Source organism: Erpetoichthys calabaricus, chromosome 12 (genome assembly GCF_900747795.2).
Source record: "Erpetoichthys calabaricus chromosome 12, fErpCal1.3, whole genome shotgun sequence".
Lineage (NCBI taxonomy): Eukaryota > Metazoa > Chordata > Cladistia > Polypteriformes > Polypteridae > Erpetoichthys > Erpetoichthys calabaricus.
The window spans coordinates 48,806,501-48,823,087 of record NC_041405.2 but is presented as its reverse complement, the minus strand read 5'-3'; the positions used below and the strand labels follow the sequence as shown (position 1 = coordinate 48,823,087).

Here is a 16,587-nt window from a genome sequence, read left to right as displayed (position 1 = left end):
TTTGTTGTGACTTGCTGAGTGGTTGTGTAGGTAGGGGCCTCAGTGCACTGCTTTGCCTGGGGACCTATAATGCTGTTAAGATGGCTCTAATAGCAACACTATCCACTGTATCACCAAGCACCCATTAAGAAGAAGAATGCAACAGAATTTGAATGGTCAGTTAGGCACTGACCAGATTCTGCGAACACTATGAAAATCTGAACTGCTTTTGTCCTGCAAAGCCACTGTGATATGGAAAGTTATAAATACAAAGTCACCACTCCCCAAAAATAACAAATAACACAGGAATTTGGTCTAGTGATAGCCAAAGCCTGATAGCTAATCTGCCATGGGGTCCCATAAGACACAAGAAGAGAGAGTGGAAGAAAAAAAATTGAAAGTTGGTCAGATTTAGGATCTAAAGGACAGTAGAAGAGGAACAAAGAAAGGAGTGAAAGGGACAAGGCAGAGTCACACTGATGCCAGGAGGATGGCTGAACTAAGACCCAGACTACCACAAAGACCGAACGATTCAGATTTAACAAGGACAGACTGAGAGTCCAAAAGATTAAGACAAGAACAAAGTGGGCCTGGGGCAGTGCAGAGTAAATAATAGGGAGGGGTGCCTTCTCCTAATTGTGAGGCCTTCCTCCTCCTCCCAGGCTCAGCTCGCTACCCTCAGTTCCTCCAGAGCAGACAGCAGAGGCAGAAACAGTGCAATGTGAGGAATGCAGCTGTGTGAGCCAGCGGAGCTCCCCGTGAGGATATCCTTATTTAGAAAATGAGGAGGGCTTCCTGAGCTGGCCACCTCTCAACACTCGTAGCGCCCGTCTTCTCGTCCCCAGACCTTCAGACCTTCCTCTGTCAGGGATGTACCAAGCACTGGAAATGTTACCGATGCTCTGAAGACCCCCATCTGGTTCAAAAATGACACCACAACAGAGCAGCAGCAGCAGCCAGCCAACTGGGGACACCGAAGAGCTGAGGAGCCGAATCCAACAGTGGGAAAAGGTGAGGGGAGAGCCAGTGGCTGAAGCTCTGGGGATACCAGACAAGTTCTGCTTCCTGGCATCTAAGAATGTACAGGGCATCCTTCCAGAGTTCCTCTCTCTGAAAAGCGAGTCGTTTGATGTCCAGACCAATGTTTATGCTCGGATAATGGGATTGTGCAATGTGTAGGCCAGTGGCAGTCCAGGTCAGGTGGCAATATTGGGGGTTTAGCCCTTTAACAAATTCAATTTTACTGTCATGTGTAGAGTATAGAACAATGTGGACAGACCAGGATTCCTGATAAGTGCAAGCCAGAGCTCAGGACGGGATACGGGGAGCCATATTGCATGTACAACAGTTCTCCTATGGGGGCTGTGGAGATGCTAGCTTTGATAAGAAATTAAAGAGGCACTGGGGGTTTTGTTATCTGTAGACCAGTACCCATGAGACCCTTGGGTGTCATCACCTGTTAGTGATGCTCCAGTGTGGACGTCAGGTGTCATCATTTGCTGACCAGTGCTCAGGTGTGAATACTAGGTGACATTGTATGCTGGGAAGTGCTCTGGTAGGAGTATCATCAACTGTTGACCAGTGCTAAGTGGAGATATTGGAGTGACACTATATGTAGATCACTGCCATTGAGGGCATGTCAAGTGTTTTATTATCTATAGATTATGACCTATGTGGAGATAACGATTGTCCTAATGAGACCCCTGGCCAGGTGTGGACACTGGGTGTCATTTTCTGTTGGCCTATACTGATTTTATGATACTAGAGGTTGATATTTGTTGGCCAGTGGTCAGGTGTGGACCCTGGGTGTCTTCACCTATTGGCCAGTATTCAGTGTGGATATCTGTTTGCCTGAAACAGGGATACTGGACATTTTTATTTATTGGTACAATCCAGGTGTGGACACTGGGTGTCATTGTGTGTTGGCCAGTGCTCGGGAGTGATACTTGTTGCAATCTCTTGACCAGTGTTCTGGTGGGAATACAGGGTATAATTATTTATTGGCTAGTAGAAATGCTGGGGTTCTGATTATTATTATCTGTTGGCCATATCCCAATTGTGGACATTCAGTGTCATTATATTTTGGTATGGACACGGACTGTCATTTTGCTGTATGTTGGCCATTGTTCACTTGAGGATAGTGGGTATCATATGTGGTGTCCCATGCTGAAAAGGGTCAGTATGAGTCCTTATTAGTCTGCCAGTTCTCAGATGGGAAGTTGGGTGTCGTTGAGTGTGGGTCAGTGCTCATATCAGGAAACTGGGAGTTATTATGTTTTGACCAGTACTCAGAAGTGTCACTGGGTGTCATTATGTGTCAACGTGGTGATACTGACTGGTTTATTATCTGTTAAGAACCAGGCTAGGACTCAGTTGAGGATGTTAGATGTTCTTCTATATGTCCACCAGTACTGATGCAATGGTAATGAGTATGATGTGCCAGTCATTGCTTTAATGGTTTGTTCAATGTTTTGATATCATATGAGTGAAGCTGGTTTAGGTGGGCAATGCTAAGGTTGGCATACTGAGTTCTGTGTTACATGTATGAAGGCAGGCCAGGGCTCAAGTGAGAATACTGGTTGCAATTATCTGATGTCCAGTGCTCAAGTAGGGTATACTGGGTGTCATTACATGATAGCCAGTGCTCAGTTGGGAATACTAAGTGTCATTATATGTTGGCCAATGTTCAAGTGAGAATACTGAATATGAATAAATGTTCACTAATGCTCATGTGGGAATACTGAGTGGCATTACATGATGAACGGTGGTCAAGTGGGAATACTGGATGTCATTGTCTGTTGGCAAGTACTCAGGTCAGGATACTGGATGTCAATATGTGATGGCCATTGCTCAGGCGGGGTTACCCATGTGTTATGAAATGGTGGCCAGTGCTCATGTAGAGATGCTGGGTGTCATTATATGATGGCCAATCGTCATGTGGAGAAACTGGGTGTCATTACATGTTGGTCAATGCTCAGGAGGAACACTGGGTATGATTACATTTTGGCCAGTGCTGAAATGGAGATACTAGGTATTTTATTATCTGTTCATAGGCAGACCAGGACATAGAAATATGGGAACCAATACTGATGCAAGTGTGGTGGCTATTAGGTGTTGATCACTGATCAGATAGGCTGCTCAGTGTCTTGATATCCAATGACTGAAACCAACTTTGGTTCAACCAGTAGGGATAGTAGACTTTGTCATCTCTCTTGTACTAAACTGCTCCCTAATAACTGGGCATGAAAGCTCCAGACTGGCCTTCTCAGGTCGGGGGTTCATTAGGTCCACAAAGACGAGTCTGCCAAAGTCCTCTAGACATCAAAGCAGGGCTGAAATTGGAGTGCTGACCAGATGAATGACCTTAAATCTGCAGTAGTTTTTTGCTTTCAGATGGCAAACTACTTGCGTGTCCTGCTCAGAGTCTTGACAGTCTGGAGCCTCGAGGTGGGTCCTGCATATGGCGATCTGTTACTTGAATGTGTCACTTATGTTTACAAGTATAGCTGAGTGTGAATAAATAAGTCAGACTCATGGTGCCAGGTGCTCAGTGCCTTCAAATGCTGCCGTGTGCAAAGCTCTCTTATTTCTGGTGGGTTTTACCTGCTGCTTTCTGAGCTGTTCTACTTCCCCGACTTAGAACCTCATTTTCAATTCACCTTCATTCTGCACAGAAGATTCTGGATAACAATGCATTGTCAAGAGGAGAGGAGCTAGTGCAGCCAGCCATCACATATTCATTCATGAGGTTTGGATTGGGTTTCTAAGTTGTACCAGAACTGGACTACTGTTATCTGATTTGTGAAGCCAGGACCAAAAACTGGTGGACATCTGTATTTTGGCCAGGTGAGGGGAATTCATTGAAAGGAGAGTTTGATGGTGTTTATTACGGTGTGTGAATGAATGCTACTGGGGAAATGTTGTCATCTTCACTGTGAGGACTTCAGATTGTGCTGTGGAGGGGTAATCAGCATGAATGGCTATTGGGAAAGATCACCAGTTTCTTAATGGTCTGGCGAGGGGAGTGGGGTTGAACTAGTGGGACTGGAGGAAATATATAAAGTTCTTAAGTGGTGCTGCTGGGTACACTTGGTTGTGTCCATTTTGTTGCTACTGGGAGACATCATTGGCCTTCACTGTGGAAAACTGAATATGGGCTGCCAAGTAGGTAACCTTTGTGATAAATGCACTGGTTGTAGTCACAATCATCAGATCAATGATTCTGTATCTTAGACAGTGACATTTAGTGAGGAACTGCACCAGGGTTCAAATTAAATGACCCTGTTGCATCAAAAGAAGTTCTCCTTTGTCTGGTTTAGCTTGGTTTTCCTTTTTTTTTTTTTTTTGTTTTTTACATGGTCGGCAGGACCCAAGTTCACATCCCAGAAGGAGTGCTCACAATGAATCCATTTATGAGGTTTGTCCCAAATTAAAAGAGAGAGGGTGCGGGACGTGTGTGTGTCTGCATTGCCGCCTACGATGTGTGTAAGAGTGCTGTTCTTTTTGATAGACCCAGAAACCATTAAATGAGAAACTCAGTTCTAGAGTGAATTGTAAAGAGCTTTGTGAAAGCGCTATATAAAAAAGACTAATGCATTAAGGAATACACGTGAGCAGGAATCTTCTGAACAGGCTGGGGTAGAGCATTTTTGCTTCTCACCATGCATTACAAACCAAGGATAAAGAGCAATTAAATGTAATAGATTAATCTGTACCTGATATAGACTAACAAACCACACACTCCACTGGGGATTTACAGAACATCAAGATAATAACATTGCATCTATACAGCTTACTGAAAGCCACTAAATCTAACTCAGGATCGGGGGGCCTGTCTCAGCAACACTGAGCACAAGACAGGAATTGCTCCTGGGCAGGGCACTAGTTCATCACAGGTGCCCCCACACATACTATTTTAAAATTGGCAATTTATTTAACACAAATATTTTTAAGGACATGGGATGAAAGCCCCAGTAACAGAAGGAGAGCTCATGAAGTCACGAGGTAAATGAGCAGATCCCCCCAAAGATGTTGACATGGTACAGGATTTGAACCCAGCAGGTTGACTCTGTGAAGCAGGAGCACTGAACCCCGCTGCATTGCTCAATGCTCAATGCAGTATTGAATATGCAATGAATATGCAAGTGAATTTTAACAGCATGCAAAGCAGCTTTATAAAAGCATTGCATGAATTACGACACTGACCAAGACGGTCACATTACACGACTTCTAGTTCTGGGGTATGTCTGACTTGATGACCGCTGTTGCTGATCCTGTCACCAGACCATATCAGTTTAAACAACTGAAAATCACTGGACATGTCTAATTTATTGAGTGTGTGCTGACCTTATAGCACAGTCTTGTTTGCCCCCTTTTTGTGACTGCCTGATGGAGCCGATGCTGTATGAAAGGTCAACAGCTATGGTGAGATCAGCCACCATCTCAGGGCTCTCTTTTTTCTTTTATCCATTCTGTTGTGGTACGTAGAACACAAGAAATTAGACAGATGAGCTTCTCTTCTGTTTGTGAGGTAAAAAACACCCACATTCTTCATTCCTCATCACTACTTTTTGGGTACTGTACATCTGGATGAGCAGGGATGTCAAGTGCCCATGGTGGGCCTAGGGAAAAGACTTTTACCTCTTTGTGGTTTAGCAGAAGGTCCCCCATGGGGTTCCACAGCAGTCAAAGATATGTGCTCCTCCACCATTCGAAAAAGACAGGGTGGGTAATCCCACATTGGGCTTGAAAAAATATTAAACAATATGTACTGTAGGAATCATGGGCCTGGGGAATCTTAAGCCTTGTCAAGCCTGCATTCATTGGTTATCATCTCTCATGCACACAGAGCCCACCTCGGTGACTAAAGAGCAAGTCATGGATTACTTGGATTGAGTCTGGAGGCATGTCACATTATGGGATTGGCTTCATGGCTGCACACAACCAAGTGTCCCCAACTTGCTAAGATTATGTAAATGAAGGCTATGGCTGAAAATTGCTGGAAAAGTCGTCTAATGTGACATGGCCTTTAGTGCATGCAATTGAGCAGTTATAGAAACGACTAGTGATGTGCAAAACAGCAATTTTGTAAAATTGACCCTAAAATTAGTTTTGAATATGACTGAAACGCAAAACAATTCAAAATGATATTTTGTGGGTTTTCAAAGTTTTTTGTGGGTAGAAAATAAGGACTATTGCTTCCTCTTATTCTGAGATCACGACCCCAGTGTTCCACGGCTTCATGCGTTGTCATCTGCCTTGTACACTTCCTGTCTGCACATTCACACTGCCTTGTCATATGTATGTTTGGGGTCAGAGGTAAGACCATCTGTGTAAGCCAATCCAATATGGGATCCTCCCGTAGGTAGCCTGATGGCCATATACTTAGGCCAATGGATTTTAGCAGCAGCAAATTGCTTGTGGGCTTAAGCTCTCCTGCTACACTCATCTTTGCCCTGCTCTTCAATAGAACAAACCATGCCTTACATTTTGTACACGGAAAAAAGATTACAGATGAGATGAAAGTCAAAACACAATTTGTTTTGTGACTTTTTTCATGAAGCAGAACTCTGTTTTCCTGCTATTTCACTTTTGTGAGAATCATTAGAAGCAATAAAGTCAGCAGTCTGACAAAATGACAGGCAAGTACCAGAACACATGTGGAGTATATGACAATTATAATGTGATCCCTTTACTGGTAAACTGACTGCTTCACTACACCAGGCCTGTCACGTACATCACCCACAGATCCAGTGTTCAGGGTTAAAATCCAATGAAGTTATCATTTTCTCCACGTGTCTATATGTGTATTCCTCCCACATCCAAAAAGACACACTGGTAACCTTGACTGGTAATTCCAGACTGACCTATGTGAGTGGGTCCTGTAATGGATTGGCATCCTGCCCAGGACTGTGCCCAGCTTTGTGCTGTTGGGATAACCCCAGCTATGGTGACCCTTGTGCCTGATGTGTGAGTCTAAACATGTCATTCCGCTTTTCCTTGTCAGGTGGCTGCTTGTGCAACCCAAAGGCCGTGCTGAAATGTGCTGTCTGTTCTGTGTCTATTTACCGGTCCATCTAGATAAATCGGAATAGAAACATTAAAATCTGATGAAAAACAGAGTGACTATTGGTGGAAAACTATGCATAGAATATGATCATGTTTTTAAATTGAGCAAATCTGTCACGGGGCAGTAACAGTACATCCTCCACTTTCATCAGTGGCTATTGGATTCAAATTGCTGGACGAGCGCTAAGGCATTACATACATACATTGTATTTATATAGCGCCTTTCCCATGCCATGTTTCAATGGCTTCAGAAATACGGGGTGTTTGGTAAGGATCCCTAAACTGAGAATAGAAAAGGGTAAAAATATTCATTGTGGGATGCTGTTAATGTCAAATATATATATTATATATTATATATATATAATATATATATATTATATTATTATATATATATATATTTCTTCAAATTTGCCACCCAAATACCGAGACTGGACTGGTTTGGAATTGTCACTTAACATAACACAGTTTCATGGCAAAGTGGCGGGCACAGACGAACAAGGATTTAAATACAGTCTCTGGAAACTACATAACAGACATTCTAATCTATCTATACAGTATAACAAATATTTCATGATTTTCTATAAATAATATTCTACAAACTGCTCATCCAGACATCGGTCATAAGGCAGGGTTGACCATGGATGGAATGCTAGGGCACTGGTGTCATTTGGACAATTGCTAATTAACTGAACAGATTTTTGGAAACAAGAGGAAATGGAAATATCCAAAGTAAATCAATGTAGAAACTAAGCAAACATACACACTGTACTAATCAGGACTCGGCGTTGATATTGAATCATGGACGCAAAGCTCGTATATTTAGTGGCACACTGGAATGAACTCAGGAGCATATTAAATGTTCAAGAAATCACTTCAGAGTACAGTTTCAGAAAGTAGAAATACATTGTTTTAATGATCTGAGATTCATTTGATTAACTTCTGACGCGAACCAAGCCTCTACTCTGCAAAGAACACTATCTCTCTATATGTAAATCGATAAGATGTCCGTCCATCAGGCTTCTATGCCCCTGCCTGAACATAATGTCATCCGGCGTCGACAAATGAGCAGGAATGTCTGATGAACAAAGGCAAGGGCTTAGCGTAAGATAGTAAATCATACTGCATATGTCCATGCATCCTAGACATCATGTCATCCAGCCTCCACAACAGAATCAGAAGAAAAAGGCACCAAGACGTCCAAAAAAAGAGGGATGTCAGGCATATCCGGTGAACAGAGATTCATAAATGCATGACATGACTGAAACAGAGGGACTTCCTATTGTAACATTAAGCCAATTTTAATAAATGCTAGTATATAAATAAAGTGAAGTGAATGTGTGGCAGTTCTTGCTGTGGTCATGTCCTGGTGTGCCTGCCTTTCTTTTTGTTAGAGCATCCAGGTTTCAGCCTGTGGTATACATATGTAGTTCAGCCAGCCAGATCTGAACAAGAAGTATGTATCTTTTTTGCTGTTCCTTATACTCATTATCAATGTTTTACTGCTCTTGTCTGTGAACATTACATGTCAGTCAGACATCATTCAGTCAAAATCAGCTTAATCTAATACAGGGTCATGAGAGGACAAGAACCTAGCTGGGCAGCACTGAACGCAAGGCCGAAATCAGCCCTGCAAAAAGGCACCACTAAATCATGGTGACTGACCCGTACACTGCACATCTTTTACAAATACAGGAATACCACAGAGAAGGTGCAGACATGACGCATCATGGCAGAAGATGGCTAGTCCACCGTGTGTATATATATACAGTATAATGGGCCACATCTTTTTCCATTTTCAGGTTTATCAATACTGCTTTGGTTTATGAACTTTTTTTGTGGTCTATCATCTTAGCTTGTTTCTTCAATAATGGCTATCTACAGTGTCTGGTTGATATTTTCTATTGCTTAAATTGGACAAAAATGTGATCACCAAAACTAACTAAATAAATAAATGAGAAAGCTTAAAGTATCACACTGGTGTTCTTCAAATAGATATTAGTATTGTTTAGGTAGCTGCCAGCCGGATGGCAATATTATTATAGATGCAAGTAAGAACTTCAGTGTACTCTCTATACATATGACAATACTACTACTACCACCACTACTACTATTATTACTACAACTTACTACTACCACTTCTACAAGTTACTAGTACTACTACAGCTACAACTAAAACCTACTATTACCACTACTGCTACACTCTGATACTGCCACTATTACTACTACCACTACTACAGTTTACTATTACCATTTCTACTCCTACCACTACTACAACTTGCTATTACTACCACTGCTACTATTACAACTACAATTTATTAGTACCACTACTAATACTACTGTTACCACCACTAATACTGCTACTACAATTTACTACTTCTACTATTACTACCAACACCACTACTACAATTTACTACTACTGTTACTGCTGCTAACCACTACTACAATTTACTGATTCCATTACTACTAGTATTACTACTACAATTTACTATTACCACTGCTATTGCTTCTACTACCATTAATGCAATTTGCTATTACCATTTCTACTACTACTACTACAACCTACTATGACCACTATCTACTACTACTACATTTACTACTACCGCAACTATTATGACCACTACTACTATTACCACAATCCCACTAACATGCCTTCCAATGAGGAAGCAGAGCCTGGGGACTCGGAGGTGGGCTCCCCCATCTCTGGGACTGAGGTCACCAAGGTGGTCAAAAAACTCCTCGGTGGCAGGGCCCCGGGGGTGGATGAGATACGCCCGGAGTTCCTCAAGGCTCTGGATGTTGTAGGACTGTCTTGGTTGACACGTCTCTGCAACATCGCATGGACATCAGGGACAGTGCCTCTGGATTGGCAGACTGGGGTGGTGGTCCCCCTCTTTAAGAAAGGGGACCGGAGGGTGTGTTCCAACTACAGAGGGATCACACTCCTCAGCCTCCCTGGAAAAGTCTATTCCGGGGTTCTGGAGAGGAAGGTCCGTTGGATAGTCAAACCTTGGATTCAGGAGGAACAGTGTGGTTTTCGTCCTGGTCGCGGAACAGTGGACCAGCTCTACACCCTTAGCAGAGTCCTGGAGGGTGCATGGGAGTTCGCCCAACCAGTCTACATGTGTTTTGTGGACTTGGAAAAGGCGTTCGACCGTGTCCCTCGGGGAATCCTGTGGGGGGTGCTCCGGGAGTATGGAGTACCGGACCCTCTGATAAGGGCTGTTCGGTCCCTGTACAACCGGTGTCAGAGCTTGGTCCTCATTGCCGGCAGTAAGTCGAACCCATTTCCAGTGAGAGCTGGACTCCGCCAGGGCTGCCCTTTGTCACCGATTCTGTTCATAACTTTTATGGACAGAATTTCTAGGCGCAGCCAGGGTGTTGAGGGGTTCCGGTTTGGTGGACTCAGGATTGGGTCACTGCTTTTTGCAGATGATGTTGTCCTGTTTGCTTCATCAGGCCGTGATCTTCAGCTCTTTCTGGATCGGCTGGGATGAGAATCAGCACCTCCAAATCCGAGACCATGGTCCTCAGCCGGAAAAGGGTGGAGTGCCCTCTTAGGGTTGGTAGCGAGATCCTGTCTCAAGTGGAGGAGTTCAAGTATCTCGGGGTCTTGTTCACGAGTGAGGGAAGAATGGAGCGTGAGATCGACAGGCGGATCGGTGCGGCATCCGCAGTAATGCGGGCTCTGCATCGGTCTGTCGTAGTGGAAAAGGAGCTGAGCCGTAAGGCAAAGCTCTCAATTTACCAGTCGATCTATGTTCCTACCCTCACCTATGGTCATGAGCTATGGGTAGTGACCGAAAGAACGAGATTGCGAATACAAGCGGCTGAAATGAGTTTCCTCCGCAGGGTGTCTGGGCTCTCCCTTAAAGATAGGGCGAGAAGCTCAATCATCAGGGAGGGGCTCAGAGTAGAGCCGCTGCTCCTCCGCGTCGAGAGGAGTCAGATGAGGTGGCTCGGGCATCTGATCAGGATGCCTCCTGGACGCCTCCCTGGTGAGGTGTTCCGGGCACGTCCAACCGGGAGGAGACCCCGAGGAAGACCCAGGACACGCTGGAGGGACTATGTCTCCCGGCTGGCCTGGGAACAAATTGGGATTCTCCCGGAAGAGCTAGAAGAAGTGGCCGGGGAGAGGGAAGTCTGGGCATCTCTGCTCAAGCTGCTGCCCCCACGACTCGACCTCGGATAAGCGGAAGAGAATGGATGGATGGAATGGATGGATACTATTACCACTCAGAAGTTGGTTATTTATTACGCATGGTGCCCATCTCTTTAGATGCACTTTACTTTATGCTCATGGAGCTCAGAAGATGAACATCATCATAAATGTGCCTCTCAGAAGAAATTTGGCTTGTGTGTGACTAGTGTGTGTGGCTTTGAATCCTCTTCAAGCTCAAGCTCAAGTTCCTCATTACGTGTATGCAGTAAAGTGAGACTGTGACTTGCATCAACAGGTGGCAATGAACACAGCACCAGATGATAGATATTCTACCTTCCTCCTGAACTGGACCCCATTTTCCACAAATGTCTCTGGTGTTGAGGTGTTGAGCTGACGTCCCTCTCCTTTGTAACCTGTCAGACTTTGCACAGTTTGTGACATGCTTGTGTGTTGCCTACTTACTGAATTTATCAAGCTTCAGTCAGGTGGTGTTAATTAAGGTTTGGTTCCAAATTTCATGAAAACGTTTGGCCACCCTATTAATGTTTCATGTGGACTGTGAGGGGTGCCTGCCCCTGGCAAGCATAGCTTGGAGGCTTCATGGCACTTTTTGTTTACTCAGGAGCAGTCAGACATGACAGGTGTTGACATATCAGGGACATTTTGTTTACCTCCGTCAGATAAGCCCAGGATTTCAGTGTTTGCAATGCTGCAGTTTCCATGGCAGCGGGGCTGTTGCGGCCAGTGGGTGTTTAAACTGCCCCTCTAATGCTAAGCAGATAGCGCCTGTGTTCTGCAGTGTTTGTGTTTCACAGTGTGCAACCTCGGTCTCCACTTCACATGCCAGCTCACAGAAAAACAAGATGACATTAAGGAGTGTCGCTGTTTAGACAGAACGCCAGCCTGTTTGTTCGAAGGGGCAGATGAATCAGAAGAGCAAATGTGCAAGAAAGGCAATCTATCGTGTGACAGCAATGTGGTAGATTAAGTGCAGTCAGGTCATGTGTGTCGCAGTAGTAGTAGTAGTTGTAGAATTTATTAATCACAAGCCTTTCAACATGTCTGTTTCATGAACCAGGTGCTACGTATTGTGCCATATAATTAGCTTTAACGTACCATATGTAGTATACCATTTAAGATGTGATGTAGGCCAGGCAGAGCCCAGTGTCTATGCAAAGTGTTGTGTTATAGTAGTAGTAGTAGTAGTAACATTGTCACAAGTACAGCATAGAACGAAATTCTTACTTATGACTGACCAACATGCAACACGCTACCACTCTTTGGTGTTATAAGATAAACCAGAATGTATTCAAATACAGAAATTTGTTATTGTCCAGAAATGATGTCTAAACTAAGTAGTATACAACATGGACAGTTGAAGCCTGGCTCAGCCAAATACTGGAGGTCTAATTCATGGGCCTAGACAACTAATCAAATAAGTACGTCGGAGCCCATCATTATGGAACAGAGAGTACCTAAGCTCAGGCAGGACTTAAACAAGTCTATGACAAAAAAATGAAGTAAGACTTCAAAGTAAGGCAAAGTTAGGCTTAACCGCAGTGAGTGACACATCAGATAGCCAGTTCAAAGCATTACATGACCATGGTGACCAAACACAATGCTAGTGGCACACGTTGAAATTTAAAAAAAACCCTGCCACGTTACATTTCTAAAACTGCGTGTAGCCCAACTCCAGCCTTTAGGCAAAGTATGTGACATGTGGGCATTTCTGCTGTAAAGTGGGATGTGCCAAACAATGCGTGCTATAAAAATATTATACAGCCCGTGCCATGTAGCGATAACCATTCAAAGTTTGACATGATGAGTGCCACACAAAATCAGTGCATTTTACACGTGACTTAATAATCCAGTTATCCACAGAAACCTGGTTTCTGAAATGCCATGTCAACAATAGTTCTGGTTAAGAGAAACAAGGTTATTGGACTCTGAGAAACTGGGTTAACAAAGGTAGATCTCTTCAGATGTTTGACCATGTAAACCATTAACCGGGTCACTGCTAAGGAATTTGTAGTCTCTGTATGGACATTGAACTCTGTTAGCCTGTCTATGTGATCGATTCACGTACGCTTTCAGCAGCCACGGGCAGAAGCATCCACAAAAGTAATTTCTTGAGGCAAATGATCAGGCAATCTTATTATTCCTTCTCCTAGCTGGAATAATCTGTCTCAATATTTCAGAAATTGCTAACTTTAAGGGACAAGCTGAAGGTGCAATGCCAAACTTAGCAACACAATCTCATGAATAGCAGTATAATATGTTATAAGTTACGTTGTCTGATTACCTTTTAAAGTAATAGGAAACCTAATGCAGCACTTTATCGAAGTAAAAACACCTGCATTGTTATTATCCCAGCAGCACTTGGTGCAAGGCAGAAAGCACACATATCTGTACATGCCATCCTTTTGCAGAGCTCAAGTGCACAGCCAAACTGAAAAGAGTGTGTTGCATGCAATCTGTGATTAACAGAAACATATTAATAAAGTGTTAGTTTAGTTTTAATCCATCTATTTGTGTGGTTGAGTGACATGAGTGTTCATGCCACACGTTATTGGTGGCTCAGGTCGAGAATATAAAAAGGGGATGGATCTAATTTACTTCACAGCACATAAAGGACTAAACGTATTTATGAAACACAAGAAGATGATTGAATTTGGCTGTGTTTCCAGTCAGTTTCACAAGCATTCATATAAGGGCTTAGAATTTAATAATACTGGGTGAGTCAAAATTAAGTTAACATTTGAATGGTGGAAACAATTTATTTGCAAAACATACTTCATATGTGCAAGATGATTTACAGGAATGTCTCAACCTGTTCGCCATCATGTTCAACACATGTACCATATGTGGCACATACTGTAAATTGTCCACAAAAATTGCATATAAGTAAATACATAGCAGTACCATTAGTGTTAACATAATTTTGACTCACCCTGTAAAGGCTGGCCAGTGAAATGGACAGCTTTTCAAAATAAGAAAGTAACATAAAAGTAATGCACTGTTTGTAATGCATTACATTTTATAAAAAGTAACTCTATAACACATTGAATTACTTTTTTGTAAGTAATGGGTAATGTAATTAAGTTACTTTTAAAATTAACGTTTCCCACTCTGCTCTGGATAGATAGATAGATAGATAGATAGATAGATAGATAGATAGATAGATAGATAGATAGATAGATAGATAGATAGATAGATAGATAGATAGATAGATAGATAGATAGATAGATAGATAGATAGATAGATAGATAGATAGATACTTTATTAATCCCAATGGGAGACGCAGCTTCCATGTTTATGTTCAGATTCATGGTGGCCGATGAAGTCGTTTAACCCTTTTTTGCCCAGTTTAAGGACACTGACACTTTTCCAAAGGAGAACTTCAGAAGTGTACTTTTATAAAGCCAGGTTTCTGCCTTAACCAGGTTATTCACCTTAGAGTGGCTTAGTGTGTGCACGTAAACGCACTGAATGTGGTGTTATGTATACAATTTCATACCAAATGTAATCTGAGCTAAAAAAAGATGCTATATACAATACTAGCTGTCCCCCATGGCTTTGTCTGCGTATTAATGAAACAGGACAGTGAGGAGGGCCCTGCCTGTCTCCCCACTCCTGACGTCACGCTTCCCCCTCTACTCGGCCCACAGCCTCTGTTTCGAATTAGCACAAATTTATCGCTATTGCAAGCGAACTATGATTCTTAGCGTGATGAGAGAAGTCGCAAAATCAACCGGAATGTTCAAGCAAATTATTGAAAAAAACCCGATCTAAATCTGTTAAGTAGTTCTCTTAAGTAGCTAAGTAGAAGTAAGATATGCCCCGAAGCTGGCACATGAGTGAGGAGGGCCCCGGCCTCCCTCCCCTCAGCCCACTATGACTCTCTTGGATTCGCGCAAATAAATTGGTACCACAAGCAAACTATGATACATAGCATGATGACAGAAGTCACAAAATCAACCAGAATGTTCAAGCAAATTACTGAAAAAAACCTGATCTAAATCCGTTAAGTAGTTCTCTCGTGAAAAGCGGGTGGGCGGACGGACAGACAGACAGACAGACAGATGTTGGATTTTATAAATATAGAGATATGTGTGGCATGTAAAATCTGACATAAGAAGCATGTTGTGTGTCATACAAAGAGTACTGTAGCACAGTTAGTGTTGCCTGCATTGTGTGAGCAGTTCAAAATGAAATGTGTTATAGTAAACTGGCATGTGCCATAATGTGCAAAGACAGCTCATAATACATGTGATGAGTGCAGTGCAAAGCGCGTTATTACCAGCACGGTATGGCATAAACAGAGTGTCCTAACAAGAGTGATGCGTGAGAGGCAAAGTGCAGTGTGTCATAATAAATGTGATATGCAATGTGTGCCATAAAATTTATACAGCAGGTATTATATGTGCCCAGTGTAGAATGTTAGAACATTACAAAATTAGAACAATTGTGACGAGAACAGGCCATTCAGTGATGTATGCCATGTAAGTTGTTGTTTAATATGCCCAGCATTGTTTGCATACAAAGTTTGCATTTTAAAGTTCAGTCTGCTCTGTTAGGAGTGTCATAGTGAAAGAAATAAAATGAGTTACAAATCACAGCAAATTATGCAAACTCATCTTGAGGGGGTGCCTGGAAAGGCAAGGGAATCTCCAAGATGGCAAAGAACAGAGGGCAAGGAACCACTAATCAAGAGAGAGCCACACTGGTACTGGCAGTATGAAAACAGAGTCTCTGCTAGGGGGTGAAAAATCTCAGCCAGCGTCACAAGTGTGACCAAAGGAGAGTGACATACTGGGAGGGAACATTCAAAGTCATCTCAGAGTAATTGATGCCAAATGCCACTAGATGTAGATCTAGCCTGGTGTCTGTATGGCCAAACAGGGGATTCCAAGATCCCATACAGTAAATGATTCTACAGCTTGGTCATGTAAGACAACTACAGAGGCTGAAGATGTCAGGCATGAGCTCCTCAGTGTCAGGAAGAAGAGAGGTCACAGTTATGAGGGCGAAGGAAGCCAAGCCAACAAGACATGTTGATTGTCGTGGAAAGTGAGTTAGCCACCCTACCTGGTAGACAGGGGTCCAAACCTGTGCAAGTTATGCCCAGTGGGCAGGTACGGTTTGGATTTGCTTCTTACTTTGTGTTCCCCCTTGTTTCATTTCTATACTCAATGCACATTTTTAGATATATGCTGTGTCTAAGTATTATTCTGGGTGTGAAGTGATACCAGATGAGTGCTCTTCTTTCACAGTACTTAAGTGTCCCAAGTGTAGAGGCCCACAGTAAGTGTGAAGTGTACTCTGCAGCTCCCAGGTACCATATATAGCGTGCAGGACAAAGTATGATCCATGCCCAGCAA

At 43.0% G+C, this 16,587-nt stretch overlaps 1 protein-coding gene across 3 annotated transcripts in view; it reads left to right on the top strand.

Moving 5' to 3' along the window:
- Positions 1-585: 585 nt before the first annotated feature.
- Positions 586-16,587, top strand: part of arhgap20b (Rho GTPase activating protein 20b) — a 65,540-nt gene continuing 49,538 nt past the window's right edge. For all 3 annotated transcript variants that reach the window (XM_028815488.2, XM_051934496.1, XM_028815487.2), the window contains exon 1: positions 586-990. In XM_028815488.2, the coding sequence (XP_028671321.2) occupies positions 907-990 (84 nt within the window). In that variant the 5' untranslated portion in view covers positions 586-906. The remainder of the gene's footprint in view (positions 991-16,587) is intronic.